We start from the raw sequence: 20,258 nt of genomic DNA on the forward strand, positions 1-20,258 counted from the left end.
AGAAAGTTGCCTCTCCCCGGGTTACGGGTACGACTTTTCTCTTGCTTGCCTTCCTCCCCAAACGAGTAAGTTTGTTGCATTCGAGCATGTTACTGTGAAACAATGTTCTAACTGTTGGAAAAATAGCACGATTTGAGGGCAAAGAACATTCGTGACGGACTGTATTCGTGAAAATCGGAGGCAGATAAATTGTACAAGATTGGGCCCTGAATAGAACCCTGAGGTACATCTGTTGCACTAGTAGACAATCTATCGAAAATCAAAACTTTCTACCTATAAATGTGATACGAAATAAACTAAAGTTTGAAGTTGTCGAAAAACAGTTGGAGTTAGAACAAAGTTGATCAGTAGCTTTGAAATAAATTTCCTAAAATCACAGATTTGTAAAAGCAGAACGTGACCGACAGCACTGAGTTTCTCAGTATTTTCCGTAACAATATAACCGAGCGATCACTTACAGTCCATTTGTGTTTTATTTCACCATGTGTTGCTGTTTTACTTATTCCTACTGGATTTATTCAAATTACTCTCTAGTTTTCTCCCGTTTTTTATACTCCATATCTAACTTAAACCATACCGCAGTTTATTTTAGCTTCTTATTGTTTTCACTGGTTATTAGCGCTGCCTTTCTTTGCTTCCATTCGATTATTATTTGTTTATAATACCGCAAATGATATAGCCTACAGCAAATCGACAAAATAAATCAAACGAATGAAGAAAAAACCGACGATATATTCTATAATCTTAGAACTAATGAAAACAATAAATATCTTTATTTCCCTAATCAATGGTTGAATACAATTGCTTTGTAGCATCAATTTGATCATCTTTGTAAACTAAGCTGCTTGTCTAAAACAAAACAAAAAGGTAAAAATTGCATTTCTCTCAGTGACGTAGAATTGACTTTTTCTTTGCTTGATGATGTGTTCTGTGTGTGCCTTTACTATCAATGAATGTTAGTTCGAAATCTGACAACCTCCATCCAGGGGCGCTGCTGCGCTTTTAGCCGAGAAACATTCCCGCACTGTGCTGAGCAGCGGCCCTCTCGTGGTGGCGACTGGAGAATTAAAAACAAAATCTATGAACAGATGGGCTTTACAGGAAGTGAATGAATGTGTATTTACAAAACGGGCAAAAGGTTGCCTGAGCAAGCCCAATCCACCTAGCAGGAATTATCTATACTAAACTAATCAGACTCCGTCGGTCGTCTTCCCGGGATATGAAACAGTGCGCCCCAAATAGAAGGGGGCCGTCATCCCTTGCTTCTCCGGCCACGATATAATTATTCAAGTATGATAGTTCACAGTGCACTTGTTTATTTACAATACATTATTTCCATAGAAAGGTTTGTTTTCCAGCTCCTAAACCACGGGATCAGTTGATAGGACATTGATCACATTAAAATGGTTCCATTATTTTTTGATCTTGACGCGCCTTCTAAGCAATTTTATTATTTCCTAGCTTTCGCAGAGAATAGACCTTTTTCACTTTAATTACAGGCTTTAATTCGTTAGAATTATCAATATCTAATATACTTTACATATCTTCCACTTTCTCATTTCCGCTAGTTAGTGATTTCATTTAAACAGCCAACAGATGGCTTGTTTAGCAACAAATACATACGCAGTCCATAGAACGCTCACTCACTCTGATTTACAGTCGATTTTTTTTTTTAATTATTTGAAGAAACAAAGGAACAAAGGTTTTGAAATAAAGCAAAATAGTTGAGAGGAATAGCATACAGCAGAGTTTTTACTAGCGGTTAAATAAGAGAAACAAATTAAATAGAAAAAAAAAAACAGAACAAAACTAATAACGTTGACGTACCATATTAAACTAGTTGAATGGAACGAAAATTTGACAAACATTGCCAAAAAGTTCTATACACAATGTCGATTCCCCGGAACGGGAACTCGACCTCAATGCACTTTTGGATCTCTACTGCCTCCAGTGATTCTTACGTGCAATGATGAATTCGGATAAAAGTAATAATATAGCGCAATCAATGTGGCCCAAAACCGGTGCACGCAGTGCACCGACGGACGACTTTGGAAGGGAACTGTCGGCATCGGTGATGTGTGATTTTTGTGTACTGTTCTCTAAGCGCTTAGGATTGTAGATCTTGGAACCTACGATGCGTACATTCGGCTGATTTCGTTCTTGTACCGCTCTAGGATGTCTTTACGCTTCAACTTGAAGGCGGCCGTCACCAGGCCCATATCCGGGGTCCAGATGTCCTTGCAAAGCGTTACCGCTGTCGGAATCTCGAAGCGGTGCAGTTTACCTGTTTGCCAAATGGGTAAATTCGTTTAGCAAAATTTCTATTTAATGTTAAACAGAGCAAAACTAACTCCCTCAGCTTTGAATAGATTTAAAATAAATTGTCACGATGTGTTGATTTTTGTTAGTGGGATTGGAATATTTAATTACAAAAAAACCATGCGACTCCATTAGTTTTTAATAGAAGGGGATGCTTTGTATGTTGTTCTAACAAAACGGAATCAACACTATTTTTCAAGTAAATATGCGCAACACTTTGATATGTTTAGTATTAGCTGAGAGTCGTTTTAGTACAATATACAGGTACTCACATTTCTTGCCGTGATCAGCCAGCTCTTGAACCACGGCCTTCTCCATCACCGGCGAGCTGCACAGCTGCTCGAACTCCATATCCTTAATGCCCTGTCGCTCGGCGATCTCCTCCAGATGCTGTGGATTCGGCACAACGAGTGCCACCGTGTGCTGCTTGGTGGAGTCTCCGTAGACGCAGATATTCTCCACCACCGGGCAAGTCTTCAGCTCCGATTCCACCTTGCCCAGAGAAACGTATTCACCGGCCTGCAGCTTAACTAAATCCTTCTTTCGATCTGCAATTACAAGTTAACTTTGTATTCATTCTGCATGTGCTCAAAACGAACAACTTACCGATAATTTTTAGCACACCATCGTGATGAACTTCACCAACATCACCCGTTCGGAACCACCGTTGGCCGTCCTCTTCGAAGAATTCTTCTTCAGTTTTGCCTGGTAACTTATAGTATCCCTTGGATACGGTCGTGCCGCCAATAACGATTTCACCTTGCGGATACGGCTTGTTCGTGACGCGATAGTTGCCTTCCTCCCAGTTGATCAACCGGATATCGTTACTTGAGCAGGGTGCCCCAACCACACTGTATTCCATGCACCATTCTGAATGAGGAATGTTGTATTACATATAAAAATTTATCAAACAGCGAATACTTACTATCTGTTACAGTAGCTCCAGCGGTAGTCTCCGTCAATCCATAACCCTGGATCATATCAACACATAAACACAGCGAAATTTGTTCGTGAGTATCGGGTGCCAGAGGTGCTCCACCGGACATGCAACTACGGATGCGTCCACCAAGTAACCGGGCAATTTTCTTGAAAAGAATCCTACAAATAGAACGATCATTAGCTTATAATCACCGCGGAGGAAAAGTTGGGTAACATACCTATCCAGAATGGGCGTCTGGAATCCACGTGCAACCCACTTGGACTTGTACTTGTAGGCAAACTTGAAGAAAGCCTTCTTCATTGGTGTCTCGGCATTCACTTTGGCGTTGATTCCTTTCGAGATGCGATCAAGAATAAGCTGGAGGAATGGAACCGATCAGAACCTAAATTCTGAATAAAAATGATTCAAATAAACTCACCGGCACCGATGTCATGCAGGTAGGTTTCAGCACCGACGCGTCACCCTTGCAGCCGCGCATAATCTTGGAGCTGGAATCGATCAGTGTTAGGGGCGTCGAATAACCGATGGGAATGCCTGTCAGCAGGCAGACACTTTCCGCCAGCAGTTCGAAGACGTGGGCCAACGGGAGAAACCCGATCAGTACGTCATCCGGGTAAATCTTGAAAATGTCACAGAAGTTCTTCATCGTTCCGATGCAGTTGGCGTGCGACAGCAGGACTCCTTTGGGCGTACCCGTGGAACCGGAAGTGTACATAATGATGGCGGTATCGTCCGGCGTCGGGGAACATCCAGCTAGAATAAAAACATAGTAGGTTAATTAACACAGATTAGTTTGAAGAAAATTATCTCCATACTTACGCATTTTGCTCTTTTCGCCCATTTCTACCACCCGGGAGAACGGAATAATTTCCACACCCTCCTTGAAGCCAGTGGTTTCGGTTTTCTGCAGTTGATCCTCCATGAAGATGATCTTCTTCACGTTGGGCGTCATGGCCAGCACGGTTTTAAACTTGGGCAAAAGTTCGTGCGAGGTGATGACCGTCGTCACTTCAGTTTCCTTGATGCCGTGCGTGATTCCTTCGTCTCCGAGCGTGGCGTAGATCGTAACCAGAGGCATATTCTGCTTGAAGCACCCGTGCGCCGCGATCAGCCACTCGGCACGCGTTTCGGCAAAGATAACGATATTCTGCCGCGGTTCCATGCCCAGCTCGCGCAAACCACGCCCAAAACAGGCCGCCGAATGCTCCGTTTCGATGAAGTTCCGCCACATGTAGTCGCCCATGTTGAACTTTTTGAACACCCGCCCGTTTGGTTGCACTTCGTCCTCCTCGCTGATGATTTTGCGCGTTCCGATACACCGCTTGGTGCTGTGCACCTTCGTCACGAAGTTGAACATCCGCTCCAGTGTGTTGATGTCGTTTTGCAGCATCTTGATGTGCATCTCGTTAGGTGGATCGATGCCACGGTACGTGATGGAGGTCGCATCCTGCTGGATCACTTTGGCCTGTACAAGAGAAATAGAAGAAAAGAAGTTAGAAATAACGTCTCTATTCATTTATTTCTGAAAAGTTGGTAATAGAAATATGTAAGAGTAAAAAATTGCATAACGTGCAAATTCTTCGGAACTCAGCGCTTTGCGCTGCATTTTTGCACGTGTTAAAGTCTATCGGATATTGGTGAATTGAACCATGATAATCGAAAAGGTAAAATAGTTCAACCCTCAAACGATGAATTCTCGAGCAACAAGAGAAACCAAGAACAGACGACCTTGCCCTACTATTTATAATTCCGGGGGCCACAGAACTGCTACGAGCTGTAACTTTCTGTGTTTAATTTACACCGTTTTTTCGGCACGGAACATACACGTTATACATAGTCTAGCATTAGCGCTTCAACGGGGGTGTTGAAAGTGCGATGCGGCAGCCGGCAGCATTTGGTTATATATTTAGACAGAGTTCCGCATTGTCAGAACGGTCGATACAAGGCAAAAAACGAGAACAAGAGTACTTGTTTGACCTTGTCATCGTAATATTCCGACGTACGAGGTAGTAAAACGCTTATATTTGATTTACGTCATAACAATGATTAAGTGTTTTGACCCGACAAAAAAGGGGTCTGTCGCAAAGGTAAACGAATAAATGAGCGGAAAAGATTAGTTGTATACTTCCGAAAAATATTTCAAATAAACAGTGGACTGAGCTCACTGTATGTTCGCAAAACAATGAGAAACCTAAAAAAAGGTTTTTTGTTTGTCAATCCACTTTTTGTCGACGCTTCCTCTTAAACGGGTTCTCTTCCCTTTGGCTCTGTTTTTGAGATATTCTGCAATCTACATGACGCATTTCGCCCACTTCACTTAACCGTTGTTATTTTGGCAAGAAAAAAAACATTTTCCGTCATTAAATTGTCTATCTCTCCATGCGAGTTTTTTCGGCGTTTCTCTTGGAAACATTATTTAAGCCAGTTCTTCGCACATACAAATATAGCTGACATTTTTTTGGACTTTTCAAGCTTTCAGGAGATACTGAAGATAATGTTTCATTGCTCTATCTAGTGCAAATGATTTGCAATAGCGTATCCAGTACAAAAACGTCAAACATAAAGAAATTTTCCGATCCCGACCAACCAGTCGACTCTTATCAACCGATAGATTTCGTTATCGATTCGATATTATTCGATAGCGATTGTTATCGTTTCATTAAGGAGCTTAGAGTGGTTGACCGCGATATAGAGATAATGTACTAGTCTGTAAAGGTTGAGTTCTTTTTCTTAAGCAGAAAATTATGTTTTATAAATATTAGAATAAATTATCTGACTCAATTTTCTCAATTCGATAAAACTTTTTGCAGTTCTAAAACAATTGTCACGGAAATAAAAAATACGGTTAAAATATTGTTATATGATTTGTATGCAAACAAGATAAAAGACCAGCATTGTAAGAGTTGAAATCACCACGCTGCCATTATTTTAGATTTTTTTAAGTAGAATTACGTCAACATTCTGGGATAGGGGAGCAAATTGAAATACCGAAAGCACCCAGAGCGTCACGAAAAATGTCCAATTTAAAATGCTAGTAACTCAGTCAGTTATAATCAGATTTCTTTCATTCTTGCAGTAATCGTTTGAAAAATTAACTAATCCTCCATCAAAATGCTAAAAATTGTGATTTTATGATTATGTACTATTGAAAAAATTATAACCTTGTTATGAACGCAGATTTCGACCAATCCGAGCTATTTTCCAAACCGGGATGTAATCCAGAGGATGGGAAAAAATCTCAGATGCCATTTTGAAGTTCCAGATGATGGCTTCCGGTTTGTGGAAAACGCCTAAAAATGGTCGAATACCACTAAATATATATGTTTTTGAATATGGAATAATACTCGAAAACCGGAAATGAACTTTTGATACTCAAGATGGTGACTCCCGGTTTCTGTAAAACAGTGGAAAATGACCGTACACTACCCATTATAAGTGACCTGAAATCGACCCCAAACGCGACCAAATACCACCAAATGAGGGTATTTTCGGAATCCAAAGGACACGTAGAGTCCGGAAATCAACTCCGGACACCATTTTGAAGTTTAAGATGGTGACTTTCGATTTCTGAAAAACAGCCTAAAATGACCAAATACCACAGACAACCAGAAGTACCATGAGATTTCTTTTCACGGATCAAAACAACGATCAATTCAAGCTCCCCTTAACAACCCAACGAAACAATACGGAAGAATATTAATAACTTTGAGTAAAATTTAGATATTTTCGATGTCAGCGTTTCAAATTGTTTCTCTTAAAAAGCTCTAAAAGTCGTTCAAAGACAGTTTTGAGATGAAACTTGAAATAAAAAAGTTAGAGCGTAAAATATGTTTTTTTAATATAAATCGGTTATTTTCAAAGATAGAGAAAAACTTTTTTCATAAAGTTACTTAAAATTAATGGATCTATAACATTGTAGAACAAATTTCTCTTCTATCTACAAAGATAAAAAAGTTAGATACTTGATTGCATCGAAAATGTTGGTCACCCTAATTTTTGATAATTTTTCAATAAGCGCTTTATCATATGTAAAATGTTGCTATAGAGCTCTAGACCCAAATTTCCCCCTAAATTTGGTTTCGGGAACATTGTGCAGTGGTGTGGCACGTCTCTTTTATGTCCAAATACCACCTTAAATGAGTTGGTACTTCAGAAACCCGGAATGATGCCCAGAGGCTTGGAATCGACCCAGACGCAATTTTGAAATCCATGGTTGCATCTTCCGGTTCCTTGAAAACAGCATTAAATGACCAAATATGTATTACCCAAGACGGGTATGGGTAATGGATTTCAGATGCCATTTATAAATTCAAGATAGTGGCTTTCGTTTTTTGACGTTCTGATAACATTCTGAGAGAGGGGTGCAAAATGAAAATCAAAACGTCGAGCGTTTTTTTACAAAGATTTGGACCACTGCGACCATTATTATGTTTCTTTTTATTGTAGTCGAGAGCGTTACGAAAATTGTCTATTTTCATATGCTGAAAACTCAGTCAGTTTCCTACGAATTTGCTTAATTCTTACAGCAATCGATTGGAGAATAAGCTAAGTCCTCCAAAATGCGGACAACTGTGAATTTGTAATGCTAAGTATTGTATAGTTGAAAAATTTAAAGCCTTATCTTTGTAAATATCAAGTGAAAATCTTAGTCTCAGTTCAAGTCAATCTGAACAACCAATCACTGTCTTTCTTCCTCAATACAGACCGCACTACAATATACCAACAATTAATTTACTTGTAAAAGATTCTTCGACGAGTGTTTTTCATGTCATTTCCTAGTCTACGAAGCGCCACCTTCACTAAGTGTTACTGCCGATGGCCAGGTATAAAAGGAAGCAATTTCACCTTCATTTCCATTCCTAAGCCCACCGTACAGACGGTAAGGTCTTATCAAGAAGGTAAAGGCAAGAATTACGTTCGGCTCGTGCCGAGCTCCAACTCTCACCAGTAGGTGCTAAAGTGCTGAAAAATTCTCCCCTAAAAACAAGAGAACGTGGATTATTCCACGAATGTCACCAATGGCACTTCTTAGTGCCTCAAAATCATTTCATTGAAGTAGTTACATGGTGGCGAAAAAGTTGTCACAATTAAATTCCCTGATATTCCCTGGAATATAGCATGAATTTCCCCGATATTTTTCAGCATTTATCACAAAAAAAGGCAACGTAGATGAACGCAACTTTGAAATTCCAGTGAAAAAAGTGTTCGATCGAATATGACATCAAACAGTAAAGCCTTTTACGCTACGCAATGCACAGGTTGCACCTACGGACGTGTCGCCCCTGGTCTAAAAAAAATGTGTCTTAAAGTTTCTGTAGAAAAGAATAAAATGATAAGAACTTTCAACAGTTTCTCAAAAAAAAACAAGAAATTCCAAAAAATTGAGCATCAGAAAAAGGCCAAAACCATTATCAAAAATTTATCATAAATTCAGCTCAACGAACTAAGAAACGTCTCTAAAAAAATAAACAAGGCATACAACAGTTTATGTTGAAAAACTTTCTCAAAATTCAGGAGATGAAGACCAAGGCTAATATAGATTCCAAATTAGGCTAAAAGTAGTTCCATAGATGGATGAGACTAATGACAAAACTGAATTTAAATTTAGCTCACAGCTTATTTGAAACTGCCTCAATGAGTTAAAACAAGGTTTATATAATAGATTCCAAATTAGCCTCAAAAAACTTAAAAATGCCTTTACTAACAAGAGAAACAAATAAATTTTTGGAAGGTTCACAACATATGCTCAACATGTCTGGAGAATCTTCCCAGAAAACGAAGAGGCCACAAAAAAGTACTTCAAATTCATCTCAAATATAGGTGTAACGGCTTTAAAAACCAAAATATCTGAAGAATTTTTATAACAAGCAATTGTACAGTCAAACCTGTTTTTGTGCGAATCTTTTTTGTGCGAAATTTATTTTGAGCGACTTTTTTTATGCGATTATTTTTTTTTTTGTGCGATTTTTTTTTGTGCGGTAAATGAAAAAGGACCACTTCCTACAACATTTTCAGCCATTTAGTTTTTGCGATTCTTAGAATGAATTCCGACGCATTACAGAAGTGTTACGTCCAAAAATTGCTATTTGAGCCAGTTTTACGTAGGAAAAGTCACGAATCGCTTGCCTACGAAGGAAAGCGGTTGAAAGGATTAGCATGTTTAAAAAAGTTTCGTTTATCAAACCGATGTTTTAAAATTGTTCTCATAGGTATTCTAAATCAGGAACAACAACTTTCGAGTTATTTTTAACTGAAATTTTTTTTTATGCGGTCCCTATCCACCGCATAAAGTTTTTTTTTTTTCAATAATGCTGTGGAAATATTGTTTTGTAGCTGCACGTGAAGTTTCAAATGATTTTTTTATGCGATTGTTCTTGTGCGGTTCCTATCCCTCGCACAAAACCAGGTTTGACTGTATGTATTTTTTGACAGATTCCTGTTTTTTTTTCTTTGGAATTTGATTACTCCCTCCCCTCTTCCGTAGACTAGTGTGGACATTTGCATAAGTTGTCGACGTGGAATGTTTTCTGCCCCAGGACAAACGGTGAAACAGTCGGATCGTTAGTAAACATTCTCGATCGGCATCTATGTAGGAACACGCTACAGACCAACAACACGGGTTCGATATATATAATGTCTAGAGACAGTGGTAATTCGCGGCAAAAAAGTTGAAAATTCGCGGGTGGCAAAATAGAGAATATTCAAAAATCGCGGTAATTTCGCGGCAACCTTTTCTTTAGAAAACATCAAACAATGTGGAACAATAAACAATAAAAAACGGTTGTTATTTAATTTAATATACGATAAATTAATCGTATATTCATGATTTCTTTGCAGTACGGACAACAGTGTCAAATTGTTTTCAATTCTATTTTGATGTCGGCAGGCACGGCACGAATTCAAGTTATTCTAACTCACGCTGCATTCCGCATCTACCAAGTTCCTGGAAATCGATAAATATTTATTTGCCGAATGTACGTAAAATGTTAAAAATATTGTAAACCCTGATGTTGATCCCATAACCGAAACGTCGGCGATTATCAGATAAAGATAAACGCAAATGCACTAGACTGTAAATAATCAAACCCCTTTTTTGATTAGGTATATAATTCAAATAAATATCAACCCCTTTTTTGATTAGGTATATAATTCATTTCTGATGTTGGCTCATGCTTAGTTTACTTTCCATAATTTGTTAAATTGCTTCATCGCTCCAGTTTTCCAATTACCTATATAGTCAGTTTTCATCTAACCCTTTAACGGGCTGAGCCAAAAAAAAATCACCAAATTTTATTGTTTATTTTTGATTACTCGCTCACACTCATAATTATCAAACAGAAAAAAAACAACAATTGTTGGTGGCAATATAGTGGCCACTGCCTTAAAAAGAGTTATGAAAGTGTTTTTTATCTGCTGATCGTATTCGTTTTCCGTATTTTCCCCTTTTATGCTCTGCATGAATTTCTATGCCATAAAATTTTATTGTAAGAAAAATTTTTTGCTACATTTTTTAAGCAAGTAAATCGTATGTTCTAAGCATTAGACATTAATGAAGCTTCCTTTTGCAGGAAGAAGCTTTGCAATATGAAGATCCATCATGCAAAAATATAACACTCTTGGACATCATTTATCCCCATGACGATAATAGGACAAACCTGACAAATTGCGTTTGCTTACTTTAGATCGAAATGTAGAATGGATGCGCCAAATAAACAGTAAAGAAAAAGTCCAAAAACTGTTGTCCGAGTTGATGATTCACATTTTCTGTTGTGGAAAAGAAGGATTAAAAGCTCTTGACTCTACTTTTGGAGCACCTTTTAAAATGTTAAATTCAATTTGAAATAAACAGTCTAACAATTTTTTTCTATATTTGAAAAACTAAAATCAACAATACACGAATGCCGCACGTTGCTCGAACTGCAGCCGAATAGCTACAAGATTTGCATATACAAAACAGCTTTCGGTTATACACGTGAGCAGAACACGATCCCCGCAATTTTATGCAAATATGCGCAGGAAGAAAAACGTTATACTACAGAAGATAGCTATCTATCGTAACGATGGTACGGCCCTCCCGCATAAAATGCTGACGACAATGCCTGCACACAAAAAAGCTAAAAATCTTGATTGATTGAATTCTTTATCCCGTTTAGCCTGTGTCCAGCGTTGCTTGAATTTATGCCTTTCTAAAACAAAGCATATCAAGGCTATGAAACAAAATAAGCACCGGCGAATTTATCCGAATGACGTGCGAACTTCGTAATAACGCCTAGTTACCAAACCAGATAAAACAGCGCTGAAATCTGTTATCAAATAATCTGACACCGAAATAGAATAGCAAACGTGTGATAGCGGGAAATCACCGCACCATGTGACGCTAGATTACCGGCTAGCTGACACGGGAATTTGTCTGTTCGATATTCAATTTTCTGCTAGTTAACAGTGTACACCTACCTTAACCCGTTTGGCTAGGGCTCTCCGCTTCCAAGGTCGCTGCAGGATTAGATAGATCGGCATCGTGATGATATCGTAAACCATGGCGATGATCTTGATCGCCCCGATGGCGGTCTGCACCCAGAAACTTTCCATGCTGCGGAAGATGGAGAAATTTTATAATAACAGTGAAATTAGTAATCGGTTTTCACACCATCCAACGGGATGACTGTCGTGCTTGTTAAACAACATCTCAGTTGATGATGCTTAGCGTTGGTCATGCAATACAAAAAGCGATGCACTATACTAATAAATTTTAACCTTGTTCGAGTATGAATACAGCAAACTAGCCCCTCAAAAATAAAATAATAACTACAACTACAACTACAGCAAAAATTTCAAATCCAAGCTTTAAAAGGTTCTGGTTTAAACTAAAACTTTAATTGCACGTAGGCAGAAGCTGGCGAGTCGCAATCGACATTCCACGCGAATTTGGTGCCACTCAATATTCAAAACACGCTTTACTGCTTCACCCCCAACTTCATCACAAACAACTTCTTTCCACACAATTTTAGAGGGGAGGTTTTCGACCTCACCGTCGCAATTTGACCACAAGCCAATGATCCCATCCAATATGCAAATTGCTCACACTTGGTCTCTTCCTTCGTTCGTTCTAAGTTGAAATCCGATCACTACTACCGTGGGGACTCTCAAGCCAATGATTCAGCCGAAACACCAAAGAATGCTATCACCACCACCTTTCAGAACCCGCAACTTGCTCGAAGAAAGTTCCGTTCCGAAATGAGCTACCGGCAGGAATTCCATCAACCAGCAAGACTTTCGATTGGATCAGGTCGATTGGCATTGGCCTCTTATCGCCGACAGACCGGATTCTTATCAGTGACTTCTCATTCCGAATGATAAGTGGAACGAAGCAAAACCCTTAGTTGCTATAGCCAGCGAGAACTAAGCGATTTTTCCCTCCAAGATACCCTCTGCATTGCGGGGCAAAAGGATCTATTTTCTGCGTAAGCGGATGCGTGGATTTTGATAAGATTTTGACAACGAAACGAGACCTGAATCAGTGTGCAGTGTTGCTTCCATGGTCGAATTTTCGAAAAATCAGCCGTCTAAAAATATCATAAAGCAACGGATTTAGAGGATCAAGGAGAGGACAAAATTCCGAAGCATGAATGTTTCAAAAATGATCAACGTTTTTTATGTCTTATTGGCGCTAAAAGTCGCGGGTTGCCTCAACAACTCGTATCTACAGAAACCAAAAATCTCCCACCGACAAACTGACTAAGCCATTGACACCTTCTGGTAATCTCGAGGCATTAGAGCGTCGCAGTCTGACGTCGTATCGTCGCTGCACTTTAAACCAGCAAACCCAAGCGGAGAGTATAATTTATTGGTGAACACACTGTTACAGTTTCGGTTCGTTGACCATCCGCTTATCTAATAATTCGTCGTTGTTGCTTAACTTGGTTAATGTTCGAATTCCCCAAACCCTTCCTATACCTGGAAAAAGGGACAATAACAAATTTCCCTTTCATACGAAAAAAAAAATGGTCGCACCTTCGTCTACGGGGAACGGGTCTACGGGGTTTGTGTTCGAACTTTGTACCAACCACAGATAATAGACTATATTGATAAGAACTTTACTATCAACACAGGCGTTTCGGTGTAATTCACTCAGGAAACTACTTGTGATTAGATTCTGATCAATACACTGATATACTGCATGTATCGACCGGTAGACTCACTTGAGATACTCGTTCATTTTTCAGTCTGCGGTATCTGCCTCGTGTTACTAATTAAAAGACAAGTTTCGTGTGGATCGCCTACTTCCCATCGGACATAAACAAAGTCGCATTAAATTCTGATTCTATTTTGAACAACATATTTTTGTTGAATGCGACACGAGATCATTCAGTAGACATAAAATACCAAAAGCCGGCCGGCTTTGCTAAGCTGTCTAGATTATCCGGTTTCCATTTTTTTTTTCATTTGAACCAACAGTTGTTTTGAGCTCTAAGTGGGTGGAGCGATTTTTGCCAGATACATAATATATTTTCATAGGACCATAAAACTATTCAAAATTTTTCAAAATGCACGACTCACAACTGAGCAATTTCACAAAAAAACGGGCAACCAGTTTTATCGGCCATTTTTGATTTGGCTGAAACTTTGCATAGATGTTTCTATAGGCTCAATAAGATAAGATCTCATTTTGTGCTATTTGTTAAATTTTTTGGAACACGACTCGCTTTTGAGAAGCTATTGAAAAATACTATTTTGAGAAGGTATTAATGATTACAAATATTTTTAGGGCCAAAACAGTTTGTTTGATCGACATGACGCCTTCGGCAAAGTTGTAGATAGCGATTTTGTCTTTCCATGAAAAGCACGGTCTGTTTGTTTCTAATTTTTATCTTAAAATTTACCTTTTCTGTCCTTCCCAGGATATATCATTTTCCCATGGAATTAACCTCTGGCTACGCCACTGCATCATACGAGTAAAATGACAACAAAAACCAATTGTTTTAGGTTCGTTGATTCCAAATTTGAATAATTATGTTCTTTTTTGATACTCCAGAGAATCTAGGCCGACCTTCATATCGATTTATAAAAAAAACTCCAGCAAACTCGCTTCTAAAAAAATATTTTGCCCACAAAATATTAAAAAAAATATTTTTAAAGCCATAAATGCTACTGAGTTTTCGACTGTTGAAATGCTATGTATGTTGGTTGTAATTTCGGCAGAGCAGTCACAGAAAAAGCAGAATGTCCGACGTTTCGTCACTGATTAGTGACATCTTCAGGGTAAAAAAGGATCGAAAAAATTTGTTGATGCCAAATGTCTTATAAACGCATGGAACGTCGAGATCTGATGCTACTTCAATTTTTTTTCCAAAAATTGGAAATTTTTTTTCTCGAAAATTTTTGATTTTTGACTTTTTGAGCCAATGGAATATATGGGAAAAATTTGATTTTCGAATTCCGCTTAGAAGGGGGCTCAAAAGTTTCGTCGAGAAAAAAACCATCATGCAAAATTTTAGCTCAATCGGACTTCCGGATTACATGCCTTAAAACGGTCAAAGTTTCACTTTTTCGACTAATGAAGAAATGCACGGGTAGTAGTGCATATATCAAGATGGCTTGACTAAATATTTTTTTTAATTCTTTTATCACCAATAAAAAGCAAAGCCTTGGTGCTACATTCCGATTCGGAACTCGACCTTCTGTTTTATTATACACAGACTTCGCAGCCAACTGTAAAGAATACAGGACAATTGCGGGGCTAGCGCTACGATCCTACTGACACTAACAGTCTCTCCCGAGCCTAGACTCGAACATACGACGACTGGCTTGTTAAGCCAGCATCGTACCTCGAGACCAGTTGGGAGAGCGTATAACCAATACTTAGTGGTTAATTTGAGAGTTCGAATTCCAATTTGTGGTAATTTGTGGTTAAGTGATTTCCGAGAAATTTTTTAAAAAACTGAGTCAAGCCATCTTGAAATATGATTTTGCTTCAAATGAATCGAACAACGATGATATATACATCAATCGAAAGCTCTTAATTTGTGGTTCGCGAAAATGTAATTTTAAGGTCATAATTACTAGTGTTTGTACAGTAATTTGTGTTTTATTATTCACGTAGTTCTACGTTTTGTTCATTTGCTGTTGACGTTGCTGGCCGTTAGCGGCGTTGGCTGTTTGCGGCGTTTGTCACTACTATACTGAGCGTGCGTGTGGGAAATATGGTAAATATCGAGATTCGAGGAACTAAGCCAACCCACTTGCTATTTCAGGTAGCCAACCAGGCGTAAAATGAATGTGTGTAAATTTGTTGGAAAAAAGGGTACCGGTAACGAAAATGTACTTTCAAAGGAAAGCAATCTAAATTCGACGGATTATTAACAAATTAACAAAAGTTTGTCAGAAATTTTCAGAACATCTTTTTATAGGTGACATCGCTGAAAAATTATCAATTATATAATCAACGCTCAATTCGCAAATTCACAATGCCAAATTTGACAGCCTCGCTTTTTTTCATACGCAACCTATTTTTAATTAGTTCCATCTTCGAAAAAAGACGACTCCCCCAGTTGCGTTCGAAACCATTAGACTCAAAAAAATACGCAATGCAATTTTAGTTTAGCATGCATTTCGCAAGTTTGCTATTTAAATTCAAATTCTTCAAATATAATTCAAAGGAAATATTCACCAGACTTTGAAACTACTTATAGAAAGCGAGTTTGATTATTGGGGGTCAGACTTTCAAAATCCATTGTTATTTGAGACAAGTTTATTTTTTCTTGATTTGTGGTGGCCTCAAAATGTGGGACTCCCTTTAATCCGGCCCTGCTTTTGCAGGTCTGTAAAATCTGCACACGGACTGCATTTGCAAAGCACATCTGGTATCCCTGATTCGGACAAATAAGCAACAGCAATGCTTTAAAAAAACTTGTGAGCTATTTTCTTTCTCTGTTTTACCTCCCATGCGCGCTGGTTCGATTCAAATGGTGTTTTTAGTATGTGTCATTCCAAGAGAATCCGAGATGAACTCTTATGGAGGTAGTTGTGATATTGGTGCTCACGAAAAAATAACACTGAAGGAAAGTTTCAGTTTGAAATGGTCTGTTCAAATTTTCTTGCTGAAAATCGAAATTTGAATCTCATTTTTGATAGAGAAAAAAACCCTCTTAAATCCGGCTCTGAGTATAGCAGTGACAAACACCGCAAACAGCCAACGCCACTAGCGGCCAGCAGCGTCAACAAATAAACAAAAGTACTACGTGAAAAATAAAACACAAATCTTCGTACAAACACTAGTAATTATGATCTTAAAATTACATTTTCGTGAACCACAAATTAAGAGCTTTCGGTTGATGTATATATCATCGTTATCCTATTCATTCGAAGCAATATCATGTTTCAAGATGGCTTGGCTCAGTTTTTCGAAAATTTCTCGGCAACCACTTAACCACAAATTACCACCAATTGGATTTCGAAGTCACAAATTAACCACTAATATTGGTGATAAAAGAATTAAAAAAAATATTTTGTCAAGCCATCTTGATATATGCGGCAGTAGTTCATGATGTTATTGATATCGAAAATTTTAGACGTAGAATTATATCTTCAGCAACTTTGTAGGGGTGCAAATAGAAAAACCAAAAACATCGAAAGCGTTACGAAAATTTTCCACTTTCAAATGTCTAAAACTCAAAGTTTTCAACGGATTTCTTTCATTTCAACGCGAATTTCGAACAATCCAATAGTCAGGTTTTACAAATAGGTTTTAGGTTTTACAAATAAAGAATGTATTGCTTTTAAGGATGTAACTAAAGCAGACTTTTTCGGTCTTCATCGTGTTTCGATGATATGCAATAAAAGTAGCTTTTGTCACTCGCGTCAGTTCTAGAACATTCCTCGTGTGTGGGTATGGCCAATATCAATGCCTTTGTATATTCAAAACATACTTCATTTCTTATTGTTCATATACAATATGCAAAAAAATGTTGGTTTTTCAGAAAAAAAATACAAAAAACTGAGGACTACTATACACCAAAAAACCATATTTCGTTTCATTTTTTTATATACTACGTAAAAATATAAAAAAATGGAGGTGGCGCAATCATTCAACTTTTTTTTCATATTTTCGTAATCATGCTCAAATTGAAGCTATAAATCAGTATACTGCCGCGCATAGCAAGTCAGTCCCATTTGCATTTTCACTAAAATTGAGTTAACACGCGGAAATGGTAGCTAACTATGCATAGTCTCGTAACAATAAATGGACTCAACAACTTTGTTCTGAAAAACTTCGCGAAAACATCCAAAAATGTTGTCCCATCTCATAAGATGCAATGGTATGAAATCTTATAAAAACGCGTTTTTCTCGGCTTGCCGAAAATGCAAATGGAACTGACATGCTATGCGCGGCAGTATAGGTAATGCAGAATCATTTTTAATGCCTTACACATTAGGTTGTCCCGAAAAAAATCGATGTTGAAAAAGTCAAGATGCTCAGCCCTAAATTGAAAGATTTTTTTCCCCTTGTAGAAGACTGAACCACTGCGACCATTGTTTGATCTATTGTGGTATGCTTCACCTTACTCTAAGTGCGTACGAGCAGGTACATCACTATTTGGCGAGTTGATGTCCTTGCTACATTGCACATTTATCCCAGTTGGGCAACGCACTTCGTATGAAGTTTATTACCTCACCAGGACTTTCCCTCCAAATTTCGGTAGGTTCTATGTGTCCCTTACCGAAGATACGCAATCTGCGTTGTATTAATACTCGGCATTCGCAGAATAGATGTTCTGAAGTTTTGCTTTCGATGCCACACAGGCGACATTTATCATCATCAAGTTTGCCTATCTTCTTGAGATGATACTTACTCGGACAAAATTGAAAGATAATGTTATTTATCGCATTTTTGTAGAACATTTCGACTTTCTGAAAAATTGTTTTCAGGTTGCCCAAACGTGATTTATGAAAAAAATGACTTTTTTAGCTACAAACCCATTCTTTTGCACTTTTTTCAATTCTGTTCGATTTCTAAATTATTTCATATAAATTTTTATTTTTGTGGGGTTCTTTTTGAATATTTTGCATAAAAACCCTTCAAAACCCAAAAAAAAAATTTAATCAAGAACTGAAGTTTTCATTGTAAAGCGGGATTTACGACAAAAATTTACATGAAAAAATATACTTGATATCTTATCGGGGAGCAAAGATATTGGCATTTTGCTATATGTTAAATATACCCTCCCAGCTGGTCTCGAGGTACGATGCTGGCCTAACAAGCTAGTCGTCGTAGGTTCGAGTCTCGACTCAGGAGAGACTGTTAGTGTCAATAGGATAGTAGCGCTAGCCCCGCTGTACACTTTACAGTTGGCTCCGAAGTTTGTGTATAATAAAACAGAAGGTCGAGTTCCGAATCGGAATGTAGCACCAAGACTTTGCTTTGCTTTTGCTATATGTTAAATAACTGTTTTTTTTTTTGGGAGATAAAAAATAACAGTGTTCAGCAAACAAATGCATTTTTGGATTGCTGATAACTTAGTAGAAGGTTCAAAAATTCAGAAACATCTGCGAAAAAGTTACAGCGAAAATTGTGATTTTTAGTGCCTTCACTAGAAAACTAAATGTAACATGTGAGAGATAGAAACATGATGTCTTCGGTAAAGTTTCTTGTTTTAAGATAACCCAAAACTTAGTCGAAGGCACCTTGCGTCTATTTCATTCTGATTGAAAAGTAAATTTTTTATCTCACTCATTGGTGGAATAATCGCCCATCTTTCTACATTAAAAGATGGATTTTTGAATACCCTGAAACTTCTCCGGACATACCTTATGGTTATAATCAACATCTGAATCGCTATTTAGAAAATTATACGCACAACGGCAAAATAAAACACTGTTCAAAGGAGATATTGAGCTTTAGTGGCGTTTTTGACAAAATGCATAGTTTTCCATTACATGTAAAAACGGCAATATCTCAGCCCCCTGATATGATATCAAGGATCTTTTTTCATGTAAATTTTCGTCTTGAATTCCGCTTTACAGTAAAAATTTCAGTTCTTGATCAAGAGAAAAATTTCTATGCTGAAGGGTTTCAACTGAAAATTATGAGAAAAATTCACTCTTTTGTGATGTTCAATGGGCTCTGTGAGTCAAATAATTGAATGCAATGCTGAACCAAACCATGCAAAATATTCAAAATTAACCCTACAAAAATACAAAAATATATATGAAAAATGTAGGAATAGAACAGATTTGAAAAAAGTGCAGAGTGGCTTTGTAGCCATTTTTTCATAAATCACGTTTGGGCAACCTGAAAACGATTTTTTAGAAAGTCGAAATGTTCTACAAAAATGCTACAAATAACATTGTATTGTATTGTATTGCTTTATTGAACACGTAACATAAGACATAAATCTTTTTCGTTATTATCCTTCAATTTAGGGCTGAGCACTTTTTCAACATCGATTTTTTTTGGGACAGCCTATTACACATGCTTTAAATTTGAAAATTGTTGATCCAGAAGGTCAAAAGGTATGATTTTTCAATGTATGTTAGGTCTACATGCAAAAATGACGATTCTTGGTGCCAACTCAACTCAGAAAGAACCACCATAAGCACACATGAAAAAACGGGTTCAACACATTGCCGAACTACTACATTTTAAAGCATACACGGTGACGAAAAAGTCCGGTCACACTTTTTTGGGGTCGCCTGTAGCCTACACGTTGCCTCTCTCTGGTGCCATCTATATGTCAAATGAAAGGGTTAACTTTGCTGCCCAAAGTGGCAGAGTTTCGTTTCTGTGTAGTTTGTTTACATTGAGTTGTGAGCCATGGTAGAGTTAAGGGCAGCTGTTATCGCTGAATATGTGAAAGGGTACAAACCCGGACACATATTCAAACACCTAAAACCGCTCGGAATCAACCGGAAATTCGTGTACCGGACCATAAATCGGTACCTAGAGACCGGAGGCACCGAGGACAAGGCACGATCTGGACGACCCAGGTCTGTGAGGACTCCG

General features: G+C 38.0%; 1 protein-coding gene across 5 annotated transcripts in view; it reads right to left on the reverse strand.

Moving 5' to 3' along the window:
• Positions 1-454: 454 nt before the first annotated feature.
• The window catches only part of LOC129727861 (long-chain-fatty-acid--CoA ligase 4), a 65,812-nt gene continuing 46,008 nt past the window's right edge, over positions 455-20,258 (reverse strand). For 3 of the 5 annotated variants that reach the window (XM_055686099.1, XM_055686100.1, XM_055686098.1), the window contains 8 exons: positions 11,714-11,849; positions 4,079-4,724; positions 3,678-4,012; positions 3,477-3,616; positions 3,245-3,417; positions 2,926-3,189; positions 2,592-2,867; positions 455-2,284 (listed from right to left, as the gene is read on the reverse strand). In XM_055686099.1, coding sequence (XP_055542074.1) covers positions 2,130-2,284; positions 2,592-2,867; positions 2,926-3,189; positions 3,245-3,417; positions 3,477-3,616; positions 3,678-4,012; positions 4,079-4,724; positions 11,714-11,849 — 2,125 coding nt within the window. In that variant the 3' untranslated portion in view covers positions 455-2,129. Of the gene's footprint in view, positions 2,285-2,591; positions 2,868-2,925; positions 3,190-3,244; positions 3,418-3,476; positions 3,617-3,677; positions 4,013-4,078; positions 4,725-11,713; positions 11,850-12,288; positions 12,308-12,341; positions 12,502-20,258 lie in introns of those variants that run through there. The other 2 variants (XM_055686101.1, XM_055686102.1) reach the window with 2 other exon arrangements.

The sequence above is a fragment of the Wyeomyia smithii genome, chromosome 3 (assembly GCF_029784165.1).
Source record: "Wyeomyia smithii strain HCP4-BCI-WySm-NY-G18 chromosome 3, ASM2978416v1, whole genome shotgun sequence".
Taxonomy (NCBI): domain Eukaryota; kingdom Metazoa; phylum Arthropoda; class Insecta; order Diptera; family Culicidae; genus Wyeomyia; species Wyeomyia smithii.